This window comes from Cavia porcellus, unplaced genomic scaffold (assembly GCF_034190915.1).
Source record: "Cavia porcellus strain 051 isolate PalLab524CR breed Dunkin Hartley unplaced genomic scaffold, mCavPor4.1 scaffold_28, whole genome shotgun sequence".
NCBI classification, from domain to species: domain Eukaryota; kingdom Metazoa; phylum Chordata; class Mammalia; order Rodentia; family Caviidae; genus Cavia; species Cavia porcellus.
In genome coordinates this window covers 4,613,757-4,632,908 of record NW_026947511.1, presented here as the reverse complement: position 1 = coordinate 4,632,908, position 19,152 = coordinate 4,613,757, and the positions used below count along the sequence as shown (strand labels likewise).

General features: G+C 44.3%; 1 protein-coding gene across 3 annotated transcripts in view; it reads left to right on the top strand.

Moving 5' to 3' along the window:
- The window catches only part of Myof (myoferlin), a 133,686-nt gene that overhangs the window by 95,895 nt on the left and 18,639 nt on the right, over positions 1–19,152 (top strand). For all 3 annotated transcript variants that reach the window (XM_063239372.1, XM_063239371.1, XM_063239370.1), the window contains 11 exons: positions 145–326; positions 424–582; positions 703–801; positions 1,777–1,938; positions 3,922–4,087; positions 7,193–7,269; positions 10,554–10,565; positions 12,035–12,133; positions 13,941–14,066; positions 16,233–16,388; positions 16,869–16,960. In XM_063239372.1, coding sequence (XP_063095442.1) covers positions 145–326; positions 424–582; positions 703–801; positions 1,777–1,938; positions 3,922–4,087; positions 7,193–7,269; positions 10,554–10,565; positions 12,035–12,133; positions 13,941–14,066; positions 16,233–16,388; positions 16,869–16,960 — 1,330 coding nt within the window. The remainder of the gene's footprint in view (positions 1–144; positions 327–423; positions 583–702; positions 802–1,776; positions 1,939–3,921; positions 4,088–7,192; positions 7,270–10,553; positions 10,566–12,034; positions 12,134–13,940; positions 14,067–16,232; positions 16,389–16,868; positions 16,961–19,152) is intronic.

Sequence of the window (19,152 nt, the reverse complement as noted above, 5' to 3'; positions counted from 1 at the left end):
TCCACACCCTGGTCTGTAAAACCCTTCTCCAGGTGGATGATGAGAGTCCACGATGGCTGTATCCAGAGGAAAAGTATTCAGATGAAATGCAGGACTCTGGGAAGCTAACTTTCACCACAGCTCCATTCTGTTCTTTCTCCACAGATCCATATGCTCATGTCTCTTTCCTCCATCGAAGCAAAACCACTGAGATCATCCACTCCACCCTGAACCCCACGTGGGACCAAACAATTATATTTGATGAAATTGAAATCTATGGGGAACCCCAAACTATTCTACAGAACCCACCCAAAGTTATCATAGAACTTTTCGACAATGACCAAGTGGTAGGTAGTTGGGAATTTCTAAGATGATTTGGGGGATGATAAAGAAAGTTTCAAAGCAAAGTTTGTTTGGAGATTTGAGGATTATTTTTTTTTATAGGGTAAAGATGAATTTTTAGGACGAAGCATCTGTTCTCCTCTGGTGAAACTAAACTCAGAAATGGACATCACACCCAAGCTTCTCTGGCACCCAGTCATGAATGGAGATAAACCCTGTGGGGATGTCCTTGTGACTGCAGAGCTCATTCTGAGGGACAAGGTACATTGCTGCATTTTCATGCATATAATTATGCTTTCAGCGGGTTGAAAAATTGTTAATAACCCTAGGCACACGTTCCTTGAAAAGGAAGGCATTTGACATTCTATGTTTGCTTTGCAGGATGGATCCAACCTTCCCATTCTTCCCTCTCAGAGAGCACCAAACCTGTACATGGTCCCTCAGGGAATCAGGCCAGTGGTTCAACTCACAGCTATTGAGGTATCCTGATCTCTGTGTTTCACTGATTAAGTTAAATGGATGCGGCCACAGAATAAGAGTCTTTCCCTTAGAGAAAGACGTCCTGCTGCCTGTTTTCATGCTATCTGTAACTTCCTATGGAATCTGTCCCGAAACTTGAAATATTCGTGGAAATAGAAGATGTGTTGGAGCAATAAGCAGAAGTGAATTCCAGCATCTCATATCTCTGGAGGATCTAAAACCTCGCTTACTGCGAGCCAGCCGATTTCTGAGCTTTTCCAGTCAACTAGAGAGCTGAGAGAGAGAAGATGGCCTAAAAGATAGTGCCTGTGTGTGTGTGTGTGTGCGTGTGTGTGTGTGTGTGTGTGTGTGTGTGTGTGTAGGTGTGCAGAGAGGGCCCTGAGAGGGAAGTGGTGGTAGGCAGGGAAGGGAGGGGTGGGCAGAGGCGACACCCTAGGTATCTGGGGTGACAGATGCAAGCTGACGGAGCGACTCTGGTGGCACAGGCCTGCTTTCACAGCGTCTCCTTGCAGCTGTTGCTCCAAGATTTCTGTTCTCCAAGTGTCTTGCTAGAGGTTCTTAAGGACTGAGGCAGATAGCTGTCACTTTTGGATACTCGCCTGTCAGACGCTGTGGTAAGAAGTTAACGCTTGATCTTCAGAGTAATCCTGTGATAGACGGCACCCTCAGTCCTGTTTGTAGATGACACAGGGAAAGTTAACTAACTGGCTAACACTCACCTGGCGATACATGGCACAGCCAGTATGTGGTTTCTACGGTCTTAACAGCTCTTCTTTCTTAGTGGTTCAGGTAGAAGGAAGCGGGGAAAACCACTTTCTCTGTATGACCTACAGGATTCTAGCATAACCTTCACCAGCGTTTTAAGCAAATCTGCACCAATTGGTCGTAAAGACTTTGCCAGTGACTGTAGGATTTTTCCTTTTGAATAGTATTTTTAATACGTTGTGTTTCCTTTCCTCTCTTTAATTTTCCTAGATTCTAGCTTGGGGCTTAAGGAATATGAAAAACTACCAGATGGCTTCTGTCACATCCCCCAGTCTTGTTGTGGAGTGTGGAGGGGAAAGAGTAGAATCAGTGGTGATCAAAAACCTGAAGAAGACGCCCAACTTTCCAAGTTCTGTTCTCTTCATGAAAGTGGTACAGTATCCTGCCTGTAATAGTCTATGTGTGCTGAGTAGCTGAACTCCATTTGAATCATGAATACGTAGCCCACACAAGGAGAGAATTTATTTATTTCCAAAATCTGACAACTAGAGAACTTTGCCTGATACTTGGCTCCTTAAGCCCCTATCCTGCCAGATTCTTACACGGTAGTGATGACTTCTCAAACTCCTCCAGTGATACAGAAGTATCTCTGAGTAATACGTATTTCTCTAGTAAACTTTCCATCATTTCAGCTACTGCTAGAAGCCCCTGGTCAGCCTGCTGAGGGCAGAATCTTAATGCCTAGTCATACTCCCGAAGCACGTGGGCCGGGGCCCACGAGATAGGGCCCGGCTCTCTGGGGGAAGGGGCAGAGGTGGAGGGAGCCACAGAGCGTGGTGAGCCACAGCCCTAAGAGCCCACGACTGTCCCTGCTACAGTGGCCCCCTTGTTCCACTGAAGTTATCCCCAATTATTGGAAGTATGAAACATTGGATAGGGTTCATGGTCCTCCACCAAACACCCCATAATACTTAGGACAAAAAGAAGTCAGCAGTCTTTCTATTGTTAAAGCAGATAAAACCTAAGCTTTACAAGACGAAAAAAAAAAAAAAAAAACCTTTTTCACTTTACTTTCCTATATGAAAGAGGTAAACTAGGGCATTTCTTTAAATTAAAGTTGTGGCTTAGAACCTTCCCTTCCTTTCCTTTCCCCACCTATCGTTTTCCTGTCCTGGAGGTCTCCAACACACTGCGCTTGAACCCTAGGACCGTGTGGTTTAACCTCACACTTTACAGATGAGGAAACTGAGACCAGGGCCTGGGGGGTGGGGGGCCTAGGTCACACTCCACTGAGTGCTGGGCTTCCCCTTCCGAGCTGCAGGGGCCTCGTTCAGTTCCAGCTGCAGCCTTCTCAATGCCGGTGCATTCGTCCAGGACATTTCATCTTAATTCTGCAGCGTGCACATTTCCACCTTCTTACTGTCTCTTCGGAGAAAGAAAGAGGCAAACTAATGTGCACAGGGGAACATAGCTGACAAGCGAGTGGCCAGAGTTTGGACTCAAGGCCCTCCGGCTCCTAAGGCCGCATTCCTCCCCTGTAGTGTGCAGATGAGAGCTTTAAGAGTGCTCAAAGCCAGAAGCTCAGCACCCCTAGTGGGCTGCCGCAGAGCCACTTCATGCATCCTTGACCACTTCCCAACCCTCCTCTACTTTTCCACTTCTAGAGTGGAATCTAGTTTCTGTCTGCAGAGATGAGGAAGGCCACTGAGTGAACCCCAGCTTCCATTTTCATGCGAAGCCAGCAATACAAATTTCACTAAGCCACAAACAGGCTCCCATTCCAGCCTGTGACTCTCTGAACAGGCAGCCTGTTAAGGTCCCCAAATTACAGGAGCCGTGAAGGAAAACTTGACTATCCTATTTTGGTACTGAAATTCTATGGCTAATAGACTCCCAGCCACAGTTCTTTTTCGTGGAGGTTTAATTTTGTTTTGACTATTTCTAAATCCTGCTCAGGACTTGGCTAGCAGACTGTCAAAGCTCTGGGCTTGCTAGCCTTCTGCAGGTCCCCTTGGGAGAGGCAGAGTGTGCAGAGGAAATGCAGGTCTGCAGTAAACAGTACCTGTTCCACATCATGGTACTTACAGAGCACCCTGTGTGGATCAGGTAGTGTTCTGGGCCTCTCACCAGTATTCCACAACTCTGCCATTATTGATGAAATAACTGGGACACAGAGGGCTTGGAAAAGTTCCTGTCATGCAGTTCATGGTGACAGATCCAGAACTTGATCTGAGCAGCCTAGTCGAGATCTAATGATTGTGGCACTCAGCCTCTTGCCTACCGTGTAAGTTACTGGACTGCTTATTACAAGCTCCCAGGGAACAGATTCTGAATTGGTCCCTTGGAGAACATTATCAGAAACATTGTCTTTGTCTGGTCCTGTTAAGAGAAATGACCCCCTTCTTTATACCTCAGTTCTTGCCTAAGGAGGAACTGTACATGCCTCCCCTGGTGATCAAGGTCATCGACCACAGGCAGTTTGGGCGTAAGCCTGTTGTTGGCCAGTGCACCATTGACCACCTGGACCGCTTTCGCTGTGACCCTTATGCAGGCAAGGAGGACATTGTGCCACAGCTAAAAGGTAAAACACAAATCTATAAATAACATTTTTGGGTTTTTCATGCATGATTTGATGTAATATTTACACAGCCTCTGAAGGTTTAGTACTCATCATCTGGCTTCTACAGAGACGAGCCACACCGGCCTGATTTACAGGGGGTTGAGTGACTTTCCTAAGGAAATGCAGCCAGTGAGTGGTGGGCCAAGGCTGGAATCCTTGCTGGGTTGGGGGTAGAGGGAGCAACATCCGAGCAATTTTCTTCTGAAATGTCCTGCTTCTAGGTGAACGTGTTATTTGAGGAAATGTCAAGTGCTTCATGAACTTTCCTGTTTGCCTTTTAAGAAGCAGCAGGAACCACCCCCTCCATGAGCCCTGAAAGAAGATGAGATTTTTATCTTAAATTACTTTCCATCTGTGACCTGCCTCGTTAATGCGTAACAGCAATGTTGTAATGTAATTTAAGAGATAGTTCATTTTTGTCCATACAGGAAAAGCTTCAAAACAATTAATTATGTAAATGATAGAAAAGGAGCTTAATACTTTAAATTTCCATAATAAATAATGTAATCATATAGCATTTTTCTACTACTTAAGTAGTTTCTGATTTTTAGCTTGCCATGCAATATGTTAGGGGATGAGGGCCAGTCACTCCAGTGCACAAGATCCCAAGATTCCTGGCTTCATAGGGTTAGACCTGATGAAGGACCATGATACCCTGTTCAGCCAGCTTCAAGACTGGAGCAGACATCTGTTGAGAAGCTGTGCCATGATGCAGTCCTATTTAAGCTTCCATAAGGTTTGGTCTTGATTTTACAGACCTCTGAAACTCAGCGGCTTTACAGTTCTTCAGCTGCCCTGTAGGATGCTTCCCTCATGCATAAAAGGAGAAAAAATTCTAGTCCTATTTGAGCAAAACCCTATATGTGTTTATTTTAAAAGTATCACACACAAAACATTTTGTACTACCAGATATGATGGGGCATGTCTGTAGTCTCGCACTCAGGAGGCTGAGGTTGGAGGATTGCTGTGAATTCAAAGCCAACCTGGGCTACCTAAGTGAGTTCAAGGCCAGCCTGCACCAACTACATAGTGAGAGCCTGCCTTAAAAAAATTGAAAGGGCTGAACTAATGGTGCCTAAAATAGTCATTTTTATGACAGCAAGAATTACTATAAGTGCAGGAATTATTTTTATTTCATATGGAGAAGAAGTAAGGGAAAGCAGAGAGGATGGCTGCCTGTTTGGGGCCAGGAGCTGCAGTGACCAGTCCAGCTCTTGTTCTCAGAAAGTACGGAAAAGGAGAAGGCACAAGCCCTGTTTTTATGTACAATTCCCCAGATACTCTGCCTTGCTGGAAATGGAAAGAAAACATTATCCCTGTAATTTTCACAGGAGAAAGTTTCCTGGTCCAAACATGAGAAAGCATTAGGAAGCTACAAATTCTGGCCTCCGAATGGCTTGTGTGGACTTGTTTGCCTCTGTTGGTCAGGACGAGGGAAAGGTCCAAGGCAGAGGCCTCCTGATTAGTGACGCTGTATCATTAAGGTGCAGAACATGCAAGACTTTAGGGAAGCCCAGAAGAGGAAGTCCTGGTACTTTCTTAGAACCAGGGGTAGGGTAAAAGTTGAAAATTAAATCTCTGGCCTAATGCTGGAAACACAGAATGCCACTCCTTGTGTTAGTTTTGTTTACAGGAACACAGTAAAGGAAACAGAACAGAAATGGAGAGCAGAATGTAACGAGGAGGGGAACGTGCATGCAGTGGTGTTCGGGCATCCCTGCCCGTCTGCATCTCTTGCTCTGTTGTTGCAGCTCTCTGGAACTGCAGGCAAACATGGCTTGGAAGCATAGCAACTGCGTATAGGTCTGCTCGTAGGGTGTAAAACTACCTACTAAGCAACTGTATATCATAGATGATCAATAAATATCAGTCTCCTCTGTGTCCTTGATACCCTCTAAACACTTCTCCAGCATTAATTGAGCATTTGCTGTTCTCTGAGCTCTGGTGTGATGATTAAAACACATTGTGTTTTAATAAGGTGATACACCAAGGCACCTTATTTCCTTTCAATTACTACTAATTGTTTAAACTGAAGCAAATGACTTGCTTTCTCTTAGCCTCAGCTTGTTGTTAAATCTTGTTGTTCAATGGAGATAATAGCTCATATTGTAAAGGATTATCGAGGAGCCTCCTTATGAGATCATGTAAGTAAAGTGCTTAACCCAATGCCTGACACATGGTTGGTAACTAAAGAAGTGTCCCCTCTTCCTTCATGATATTCTAAATATCATACAGGAAAAAAGTGTCAATTTCCCAGCTGAGTTAAACAGAAAGTTCTTTTGGTTTAGCAGAATTTACTCTGCTCAGGTTCCAGCCTCCCGGTACGTTTCTGGCTTCCTGGTGCCTTCTTCATTAAAAGGCGGTTGTACTGTCATCCTGCCCCATCCTGGGTTGAGCCTTTAACAGTTCATTCAGCTGACCCAACCTGATGAGCTCAGGAGAGGCATTTTCTGGGCCTCTTCTCTAACCCCAAAATCATGAGTCAGAAATATCAGGGGAGTTATGCATAAAACTAAGGGTTGTGCCTTCTCCTTCTCCATACACCGAGAAGACAAGAGCGGACAGGTCACTGCAGCTCCAGGTGCAAAATATGCAGCCGTCCACTCTGCTCCCTGCCTCTTCTGTCTTCTCCCCTTCACCCATTGTCCATTCACTTCCCACCTCCTGTCCTCTCTATTTCTTTATATTTTTTTTTCCTGAGAACAAATCCTAAGAACAGGAGGCTCCTTTATTTGTAGGTTTCTCAGCTTCTTCCCCTCTCTTGCATCCTATAAAGACATATATTGACATAATCGACGTGACTCACTTTCAGGACTTCTTATGTATAGACATTGTATTAATAGTCTAAAACAAAAAAAATGGGCCATGTAGCCCCCTTGAAAATGTCTACAGCCTTATTATATTTTGGGCAAGGGAACAAGTGGTTGGATTATTTTCTACATTCAGGGGTGTCACCCAGTCATGAACTTTACAATCCACCCTATATGTTCAACTTGGATATGGAGTGGAATGATCTCCATTTTATTTTCCTAACTATCTCAGATTATGACATTCTTTGCCTTACAGCCTCCCTTATGTCTGTGTCCCCCTGCCGGGATGTTGTTATCGAAGTAGAAGACACCAAACCGTTACTGGCTTCCAAGGTAAGCTTCAAAACATCAATGGATGTCATCAGTTTTGTCTTCTAGATGTCTAAGCATTTGGTAAATTCAACCAAACAATCAAAATAAATAGATATTAAACCAGATTTTGAAGACTGGGACAAGAATTTAAATCTTTCACTCATTAGTGGTTACAATGACATTGTATATTCTAGAGTCCCTGAGTCCTAGCTAACTAGTCGTCTAGGACAGTGGAAGTCTTATCCATACTCAGGGTTTATTCCCAGCTACCAAGAGGCAGATCGGTCCAGACATCAATCTATTTTCACACACAGAAGTGATTCCAATATGTATGTGCAAGTCGGACAGCTACTGGTGCTGACAGTCCAAGTGGTGTTATTTGTTGGGAAGAAAATTTTCAGGAGGAAATTTACAGCTCTAAAACTTCAGAACAGGGATGCAGAGCCATGCTAGATTTTCTTCCCTGCACGCAGCAAAGATGTCACGATTTTTAATGGTCCTACTTGTCAGCACACGGAACATCCCAGGGTTTTATATATGCTGTGGTTTTGAAGTGAAGGAGTGGACACAAATATTCACTCAGGACCCTATTTTAAAACTATTCAAGTCATTTCTACAAGAAGGAAAGGGGCATGAAGAGAGGGGTGTCTCATCCCAGCAAAAGGAAAACACCAAATACTCTGTTTCTTTTGGCATTTAAGATAAACTTTCACAGCATGTTCTAATGTGCAAACTGGCCAAAAAATGCACATGATTGCACTTTAATATGTTAGGTCCAAAAACAGTGCCTTAAAAAGAATCCATTTCCTTCCCACTGCATTAAACTCATTAAAAATTAGATCATGTTACACATGGGCTTTATAGTCCGCGCTGTGGAGCAACGTGTTTGATTCTCCTATCTGGAAACTCTATATGACCACAAATGACAATATCAAATTCTCCATCCATACGGTAAAACGACTGTTTTCTACTGTGTAAACAGCCACAGTTAGTCTCAGTAAGACATCAGTGGCCTCGGGAGAAGACAAGTACGGTACACTTAAGCTTCTTTATGTAGACTTTCATTACTCTAAAAGGCAGTGTCAGGTTCTGTGCGGTGACCGCCCTCCCGCTTGGCCACTGCCACTGCCAGTCAGTTCTTATCACATGCCCTCTATGTACTCAGCAGCAGGAAGTTCTCGATAGTCCTGGAGAATCAGCAGAAAAATAAACCCATCATCTGGACCAGTATTGTCACTCATTTCTTAACAGCAGTTAACAGACAATGAGGCTGCTGTGGAATGCCTTATAAAACAGTCGGTCTGCACCAGAGACTTCAACCTGGAAAGCTGACAGGTTCAGGGATGATGGTAATGCCAGGTATTTCCAGCACACGATTAAATAATTTTAATCAACTTGTTCTCACATAGAATTGAAGTACACCATATTAATAAGAAGCCCGATTGAAAAACCTTGAGTCCACTCGTTATCACAGTGAACACAGTACAACTCTGCAAAGTCCAATGAGGAATATTAAGCTTTGGAAAAGCCAGTGACAAGTTTGCTGATCTCCTTATTACATATACTGCATATGTAATGTGCATAAATGATCACTAACTCAATGTAGGCCTTGTTGCTGGCTCAGCTGAGGCAAGGGGTCAAAACTAACTGCTATTGCTGGGAGCTGGAGGCTGTGTCGCTAGGTGACAGCATCATGCTTCAGAAACTTATGACATGGGCTCTTAACAAATGGGCTCAGTGCTACCATGAGGGAAGTGAGAAATAAGTATCTGGGACAAATTAAGCAAGTGCTAGCCAGACAACACAGGCATCCTTACATGGCCATCTCAACGACTACCTTCCAATTCCAGTGCTTAAGCAGTGTGTCAACAGCACTCAGCAGGATGGCTTCTCCAAGGACAGTGCATGTATGTATGATAAGAAAGTGTGTGACCTGCCTGGGGCCGGGGACAGTGGTCTACATGAATTCTTCTTTCAGATCTTTTCTACTAGTAGATTTTGGAGTGAAAAGTGACTTTTAAACAAATAAATGGTTTTGAACCTAAAGGAAGAATCTTTTGTTCCATTTAACAATTTGACTCCCATAGCAAGTTCATGATTAGAAAAGCAAGTCACATCAATTGCTTCAATTCTTTTTCCTTGCAAAACGATGAACAAGTGGGCACAAGTGAATTCTCCCACACTAACTCTAACTTTTAAAACCAGCAACTTCTCCTAAAAGTGCTTTTGGAAGCATGAAGTGTTCTTTTCTTGGAAGCAGTTTCATATAGCTGAAAATAGATGTGAACAAACAGACTAAGTTTGGTATCTAAAGTCAGAAACCACTGAGAATGTGAAAGTACTTTTGATTTTTAAAAAAATTCCTCTCTCCAAAATCTCAGTTGAGCTGTGATGGTTTGGCTTTGGATCCTTCTTCGGAATGAATGTAACAGAAAGAATTGGCGCATCTGCCTGTCTCTCTGCCTCTGTTAGCAGCGCTCAGTCCGAGACACTGAGGAAGCGCGGGCCTCTCCTGCAGCACCTGTTTGAGGGGTCCGCGGGAGGTGACACTCTCTCCTTGCCCTAGAAGTGACCTCGAACTTAGGGTTTCCAAAAGGGGGTCTGAGAATTTCTTTAAATTGCTCCAAGGATGAGCTTGGTTAATGTTCCAGTGGGTATGAAGAAAAAATTCAAGCCCTAACATCCTAGCTGTCCCTTCGCTCACTTCTGGAGATGCCCTGAGATGGCACAGATGTACTATGGAAAAGTTCAGATAGAAGGATTTGGCCAAAGAGAAACTCAGCGTCCTTGCAGGAGAAGAATTTTGGTAAATGAGCATTTATTCGGTGCTATAACATAGAGGAGGGGAGCTCTAGGTACCTACCTGATAACATTGGGTGACAGTTTTGGAAGGGTTGAGAATCGGGTACAGCTGGTGATCCAGCTTAGGTGAAAGGTTTCAGGAAGGAAGATGAGCAGCTCCACATAACCCTCCTGACCGACCACTGAGTTAGCAACCGTGAGTCTATCCCAACCACTAATGACACACCACCTAGGTGACGCCTCTAAGCCTTTCATGTGAGTGTTGTGGGTAAGTCTCTTACATGTTTTCAGAGAAAATGCTTACATATTTCAGAGAATAAAAAGGGTGTGTTCAATGATGAGATCATCTTGACTAATATAAATTAATCCATGAAAATACTGATAATATAAAATATATCTGAAAAATAATTTCTCCTCTTTTTTTAATGTTCACGGGGTCTTAACCTCATGCCTGTGTGATCGTGTGGTATGTTCTCTTCCTGGTCACACGTGTACACGTGCAGCTGACAGAAAAGGTAGGTATTACACATACAGCATTTAAGAGGCGTGTATTTCTTGCCTATAAGTGATATATAAATAAGTGTTTTTCTAAGTCTGGGGGAGGAATGCTGATGCACTAAAGGGAAGGAACTCTTTGGAACTGTGCGTAACTCATGCATAAGTATGTGTGCATGATAACATATGTACAAATACTCATATACCTGTAAGTTAACATACACCTATGTGTATACTTAAGTGAATGTGTACATACATGTGAATAAGGAATAATCCTTTTAAGTTCCTTGTTTCTCACTCCAAGATCGAATAGAGAGCTAAATTACAGGTAATACTTGTACTTTTGGCAACATCACAATTTCCAAGGCAGGTTAAAATCAGTATTAATCCGATAGGATGAAGAACTATTCCTTTTAGAAATCTGAGTAAGAGGGTTTCTGTAACTTGAAAATGTTCCGTAAGTGACTTTATAGTGTGCCTTCAACCTGGCCAAGAACTTCCTATGTAAACTAGAGGTTCTCAACCCTGGCCACACATTGTCATCACCTGAGGAACTTGGAGAACTTACTGGGCAGGTCCCAGCCCAGACTGATTGAGTCAGAATATGCAAGGATAGGTGGCAGCCATTGGTGCAGTGGTGGCAAACCTATGGCATGCGTGCACATAGGGCTGTTCGGATCATTGAAAGCTCTAGCCAGATGAACCATTGCACATCCTCACACTTGTTTTGAACTTCAACCTTTCCCATGCTCTTTCTCTTAATGATCTTATTGGTTTCCAAACCAACTCTCTGAGGTAGACAGAGATAGGTTTTATTATTCCTTTCAATGGATGAAGACATGGATGTTCAGAGAGGTTGAACAACTAACCCAAACTAGTGTGCTTTTTAACATAAGAGTATGGCTTCGGTCCGGGATGTAGCTCAGTGGCACAGCACCTGCTTGGCAAGTACAAGGTCCTAAGTTTGATTCCCAGTACCCCTCCCAAAAAAGATATGGCTTATAATAAAGATGGAATTTAAATTGGAACTGGAGTTTCAACTCTTAGCTTAATGAGTTTTGTATTATAATATTGGCTAAAAGGGTAAGCAAAGGAGCTAGCAGAAAACATATTGGAAGTTTCGTTTTAATTAATTTGTATATGTAAATTTTACTTTTTAAAAATTCTGTTGAGAGTTATAACTCAATATGATAAAAAAAGCCAGGAAAATTAATAGACTGTGTGTACACATAAGAAAATCATCTAACATAATTATAGACATTAAAGTCAAACACATTTCTTTGACTAAGATACGATCATTCCTTCTCCATCTTCTAAGCAGAACAACTGTGAATGTTTAGTCCATGGTGTGGGTAAATAAAGAGATATAATCTCATTGATAGTAGGAATGGAAGTACCTACGTCTCTCTCCTATTACATAGAAGGTTTGCTGTGTAAATTGGAAATCCAGTTTAAGGCTAAAATTGTTTTCATTTTGACATGTCTATAGGAGGAAGAAGTTGTTGACTGGTGGAGTAAATTTTATGCTTCATCAGGAGAACATGAAAAATGTGGACAATACATTCAGAAAGGCTATTCCAAACTCAAGGTATCTGGACCTATGCTGTTGTGGGTGGGGAAAGCAACACCTATTAAAATTGACCGCAGGCTGAGCTAAGAAAATCAAAATACCCCGTGATGGGTACAGTTGGGGGCAGGGGGAGGTCAGGTGTACCTTCAGCACTCCTGGAAGGCCCTATTTCAACAAACTTGGCTTTGCCAAGTTTCCAGGGTTGAAGGACAGTGTTGAGTTATGGTTGTTTGACTGCCACTTTGGACTTGGGGCCATCTGGCAGGGGATTTGGGACTGGGTTGGCACCACACTAATTAAGCCAACAATTATCCGGTTTAACTCAGGGAGATCGTGAAGTTATGATGTTCTTTGCAGAACACTAGATATCAACATGCTTCTTTCTGTTGACTAAAAGGGATGGGTTTTGCTAGCTGTAAAGTTAATTCCATACATGTGTCCAGCAAGACAAGTTCTTGAGATAGGCAGGTATAATTCTCTCTGATTATGCTTCTAATGTCCTGGGTTCTGCAATTCTTCAGTTTTTCAGTAGCTTCAAGGAGAAGTAAATACTAGAAATTTACAGGAGAAAATTTTTAAATGAAAAAACAAGTATTCAAATAATTTTCCCTTCAAAGCAGAAAAACATTTTTTATTTTTATCTTATTTTTATTTATTTATTTATTGTGTGTGTGTGTGTGTGTGTGTGTGTGGTACCGGGGGATCGAACTCGCAAACCTTGCACTCGCCAAGCAGGCACTTATGCCGCTGAGCTAAATCCGCAGCCCCCACGACCTACATCCTTATGTATGATTATCATAATATCCTACTGTAGCTTAAGAAACACCAGCATTCAAAGAAAGAAAACAGATTGCACTACGCGGGCGGGTCACTCTCACACCACCCCTCCTCTCTCCCTGCATCCATTCATCTCCTTTCTTCCTCTCTCCCTCCTTTCTTTCTCCCTCCTTCCTTCTCTTCCCTTCCTTTCATTACTCTTCAGTCATCTTTCCTCCTCTTCCCATTCTTTATGGAGGTTTTTACCTGCCATAAAATAGGTTTTATTCATTAAGCCACCACCCAAGCCAAAGAGCGTTCCCTCCACCACGGAAAGCAGTGCCTCTGTGCTCCTTTCCTGCCAGCTCCCCGTAACTCTCACCTTTCCAAGGGCAGCTGATCTGATTTTCTTTGCTTCACTACTGGGAACTGAATTCAGAAAATGCTAAACTATATCGCCAGCTCCATGCATACATTCATTATTATTTATATTTATTCATGATTTGTATTTTGAGACAGAGCCTCTCCAAATTTCCCAGGCTCCCTTGAATTTGCAATCCTGCCTCAGCTGGGGTTAGAGGTGTACACCTCCCTGCCTGATCTGATTTCTAATGTCATAGATTCTTCTTACTTGTTTGGATTTTTGTCTCCATATAAATGTACTCACACAGCATTCTGTATGGATTTGCCTTTTTTAACCCCATGTTGCATCCTTGTAATTCTTCATGTCAGTGATTTTCCGTTTTCATTACTGGGTAATATTTCATTCTGTGAGTGTGCCACAATTTATCTGTTCTAATGATGAAGCTGCTAAGGATACTTTTGTATCACAGGGACATATTTTCAGTTATCCTCAGTAAGTATCTAGGAATGGAATTTCTGGGTACTAGGAGAGGTAGATACTTAACTCCATCAGCTTCTCCCTGTAACATTCTGCAGTCCTGCCAGTACTAGCAGAGTTTGGCTGCTACATCTGTGTCCTCATGCCCATTTGGTATTGTCAGTCCTTTGGATTTTGAACTCTACCTGCATTTTAATAAGAAATTAAGAACTTGTTGATGGTTTCTAGATATATGATTGTGAACTTGAGGATGTTGCTGACTTTGAAGGCCTGACAGACTTCTCAGATACCTTCAAATTGTACCGAGGAAAATCAGAAGAGAATGAAGATCCATCTGTGGTAGGAGAGTTTAAGGTATGTAAAATGCAAGGGTTCAACTTGCTTAAAATCCAGTTGACCTGGACAGAGCCATGTCTTCCAACCTCTGAAAGAAACAGAAGCTGCTAAGCAGGAAAAGGCAATGAGGAGCCAGACTGCTCGAAGTGATTCTTGACATCCCTTTCTCCCCGCTTGTGAACCCTACACATTCAAACTTTTCCCGTACTGAGTTCCTTCTCCATGGCCCACTGCCCCCAGGCTCTCAGCAGAATCACTGTGACAATTTCCTACCCAGTCATCCTTGGCCTGTGTCTCCTCCCAACCAGTTCATCCCCCACGTAAACAAATCTGATCCTGAGTCTTGATGGCTTAAACATTGCTTGGGTTTAGGATCAAGTCTCAACTCCTTCCAAAAGCAGAGCTGGCCTCTCACACGTAGTGTATCCCTCCCCTCCCCTCCTTCACGTGCCCCACCCTCTTCCCATGAGAACCTCTCCCAAGCCGAAACATACCTTGTCCTCTCACAGCTCAGGGCCTCGGGACAGGCTCTTCTTCCTTCCCTGGAAGCTCTTCCTGCCTTCTTCAGGTCTAACAAAGTCCTGCTCACTATAAGTGCCAGCTCAAATGTCACACTCTTTGTCGAGAGTTCTCTGATTGCTTCGGGCAGCATGAGTCACTCTGCTCAGGGCTCCCAAAGGTCTGGCTTCATGGCACTTTGAAAATACCTTTCACTTTGCCTTGGTGTTTATGGCCGCCACTCCCTCCAGTCACACTTGGCAAAGCCAGGGCAAATATACTGCCTCTTCCTAATCCTTTGCCAATCGCGGACAGGGAATTATATCCTATACAGTGTGTCTTCGTCACTTTTCTCTCATTGCTGAGATAAAATACCAGATACCCAAAGTTAAGGAGGAAAGGTTTATTTAGCTCACAGTGTGTGGTTGTTTCAGTCCATAATCTGCTGGCTCCAAGGCAAAGTGGCGTGGCAGAGGAACAACAGTTGATAATGGCAGAAGACAGCAAAAGCAACAAGAGAAAAAAAAGGAGAAGCAGGAGAGAAGACTCTCTCTGTCCCTTATATTATATGTAGGCTACCCACCCTAGGGTAGGTGTAGCATTCACACACACAATCTCAGCGCTGGACCGTGAATCAATCACAAACTCTAGAAGCCTGTCCCCATGATGCATGAGGCTTTTGGGGGACATCCCGAATCAAGCCATAACACAGTGTCCCAAATCTTTCTCATTGCAGCAGTTACCGAAAGCACGAGATTTCAGCTAAGCTAACATCCTTGTGCACACAGAATTCCTTTAGTCTATGATCCCAAGCACATAGTAGTTGTTTCCCTCATGATGCTTCCTTAAATGAAGATGGCCCAAACTAAGACCCTCAGGCTCTGATTCCAATCGCAGTGCTTCCCCTGTACTTGAGCTGGTTTCAAGATGTAAAACTACTATCATATCATAACTCATTTCATCTCTCCAGTGGGCTAGCTGGTACATTCACTCCAAGCACATTTCTCATGTCCCTGCCAGATGCACAGCCCTGTGTTAAACCCTGTAAGGGGCTGATGAACAAGACCTAAAGTCCCACCTGAGGAGGCCCACAGTCTAGGGGAGGATATAGACAGTAGACAGCTCATTTCAGTGTGGAGGTCAGTGCCATACTAGGGGTACATGTGGGGATGGAGGGAGACAGGCAGGACTCAACCGCTCCCAAGGTGGCCAGGGAGGTGTCCTGGAAGAGGTGGCCCCTTTCAGCTGAAGACTGAATGGAGACTTCCTGGGAGTGGGATGGTGTGTAGCAGAGTGATCCTGGAGAAGGGAAACCACCATTGGTCAGTCACTGGGTTTTTTCTGCTCCCCAAAGTATGTGAAACATTTCACCTCTTCTGGCCACCACCTCCCTGCATGCTGCCCAGAATCACCTCCAACTCCTGCCAAGCTGCTGCTTGATTTCCTGGTCTTCCCTGCCCTTCCTTTCCTCTTGTGATCTCTCAAATAATTACCTTATGATTATTTCACTTTCCTTATTGCAAACTTGCAAAGACAAATGTAGTTTCTTCTTTCCCAAAAGGCAGCCCTTTGTGGCTCAGCCCTTCAACCCCACAGCTGTCCCAGTGCCCTGGGTGAAGAAGGCACTGCTCAGAAGCCTCTGTCAGTGCCCAGGTCCCTGTGAGTCACCAGTATGTCTTCTCTTAGGGTTCTTTTCGAATCTACCCGCTGTCGGATGACCCCAGCCTGCCGGCTCCTCCCAGGCAGTTTCGGGAATTACCTGACAGCGTCCCACAGGAATGCACGGTTAGGATTTACATTGTTCGAGGCTTAGAGCTCCAGCCTCAGGACAACAATGGCCTGGTAAGAGTTTGGGTGTGGGGACTTCTCCTGTAACAAGATAATTACAGTCATCAGCCACAATAATTGTCATGTTCATTCTTTCTGGGCGTCTGTTATCTCACTGGGGGAAAGATACTCTATCAAAACAGTGTATTTAGGAGGACTGTCCCCATGGGGATTTACCTAAGAGCTTGCAGGGGCTTAAGGCTTCTGGTTCATCCTTCTCATTTGACTGATGTGACCAGGGAGGAGATGTGACAGGGCCAGCATGAGCAGAGCCAGAACGGCCTCTTCACCCTCATGGCTGCTCTGAAGGCACCCTGGCTGCCTGCCACCCAAAGGGGAATGCTGCCCAGAGCCCGTCTTAAGTGCACGGGTGTGACAGAGCCACCTTATCATCAGCTGGGAGTAAGTGTGGAAACAAGCAGTCTATCCCTGAAACTGACTTCAACGTGCACCCTATGATGACATAACATTTCATCTTGTCTGTTTCTCTCACAGTGTGACCCTTACATAAAAATAACTCTGGGCAAAAAAGTCATTGAAGACCGAGACCACTACATCCCCAACACTCTCAACCCAGTTTTTGGCAGGTAACAAATATTTTTCTTTCATGGACTATATAATAAGGAGCCCTGTTTTAGGAACTGAAATTGATCGCAAATTTGATGAATATTCTAGTCATATAATAAATAGGTAGATGCACAAGCAAAAGGATTTGTAAGAGCAGAAAGTGCCATCCAGGAAATAAGTTACGCAGTGGTCTTGTGTGAGGAGGGAGCAGCTCGGAGAGTGTGGTGAGAGGGGGACATTGGACGGGGTGGGGGACCCGTAAGCACATGGATTGGTGAGGGGATTGAGCTGGAGTGAGATGCTGCTTTTACTTCCAGAGTCCAAGTCAGGTTCTGTTTTCTGTGACACTTTGGTTCCACCATTTTGATCCATAATTTATTATTGACTCTGTTATTCAAACCAACGAGGGGACAGGAAGTAATGAGATCATATGCCCTGCTCCATTCATCTTCCATTCTCAAAGTTTCTTGAAATAACACCATTTTCCTCATAACCACAATCTAGAACTTGTTTCAGATGGTTCTGATTTTTCTCAGCAGAACCATCCCTGGCTGCATGTGATGGCACATGCCTGTAATCCTGGTGCTCAGGAGGCTGAGGCAGGAGGATTACTGTGAGTTCAAGGCCAACCAGCACTATAGAGTGAGACTTTGTCTCAAAGAAAAAGAAAAAAGGAAAGAACCATCACAAGTGATCAAATCTAAGTGACCTCTAAGTAGGAGCAGCATTTTCCACCTGTAAACCACTTCCGCATATAATGATAGCCAGTCTGTACTAGGCACTTACTGTGTACTTACCAAGATATTTATGTAAAACACCTCAAAGATCCCACAGTTCAAAACAGCTCAAAAATCTGAGCTGACTTGTGTCTCTGTTTTACAACAAAGAAAACTGATGCTTAGGGAGTATCAGGGTACATGCCTGGTAAGAGGCAGAGGCAGGCCTAGAACCTAAGCCATCAGACCCGGCATCAGCAAGGTGCCCACACCCCACTGCTGCGTCCCTGGCCCAGTGTTCATCCTGCCAAATCCATCAGCAGGACAGGGCACGGCTGAGCAGCCTGGCTCACAAGTGGAGACATATAGTGACAGAGCCCAGATGTGGGTGGAAGCTCCTGACTCCATACCAAGCTTCCCCCATGCCCTCGGTAGGACTTTATAATCACGGCAAAGCCATCACCTGTAGAAAAATGTTGTTGTGTAAAACATTTGTGAAAATGGTGTTATTTTTCTAGAACCTTGCTGAGTGGAAGATGGCCACATGGACTATGTTTATTGGTTTATGACCTTATGTATTCAGCTGACTCCCTCCACTCCCCTCTCCTGTATTTTGAAGCTCTCTCTCTCTCCCTCTCTCTCTCTGTCTCTCTCTTCTCTCTATTTCTCTCTCTCTCTCTCTCTCTCTCTCTCTCTCTCTCTCTCTCTCTCACACACACACACACACACACACACACACACACGTGTACATCTCTTCCTTACTCAGAATCTGGCAGACCCAAACACACTGTTCTTTCACCTAGGCTAAAAGACATATGCAGAAGACCACACTCAGCCCCAGGCACAAGCACACATATGCACATGCACACCAACACTCCCACACATGCATGCCCTGTGCTGCACACCCCAAGGCTCTGTGCTGGAGCCAGGGAGTGGGAGTAATCCTCTGGCACAGCAATGTGATCGTTTTCCTTTTCTTCTGCTGATCCAGCCCCAAGGTCTAGACAGGAAAAGGCACGCAGGGAAGGAAGGAGGGCTCATGTGCAGGAGACCAGGAAGCAGGGAAAATCAGCTTTGAAAGAAGAAAGGCAGCCTGGCCTACACACTCATCTCAGAGGAGCCACACACAGGCTTGAAGTGCAGGAAAGGTCCTGCTTGAAGCCTCTCTGGGTGGAAGTGATGCATCAGGCTGCACTCAGCCAGTTGCTGTGCCCGGGTGTGCAGACTTTCCCCCCCAGCAGGGTGGAGCCAGGGAGAGGCAGCTTTCCTGCCCCTTGAACTGTGCCTGCTCGCAGTCTCTGTCTTAGGAGGTGATTTTCTTCTCAACAGAGACTTTCGGGGCCCCCGAGACTGGAATTCAGGCAGCAGCGACCTTTCCTGTGTGTTTGTTGGCATTCTCAAGGTTACATTTAGTGTATTCCGTAAGATATTAACTGAGATTACAAGGGGAAAAAGTACTGGCTAGTGAAAACAAGACATCCACGTTAAAAAAAAAA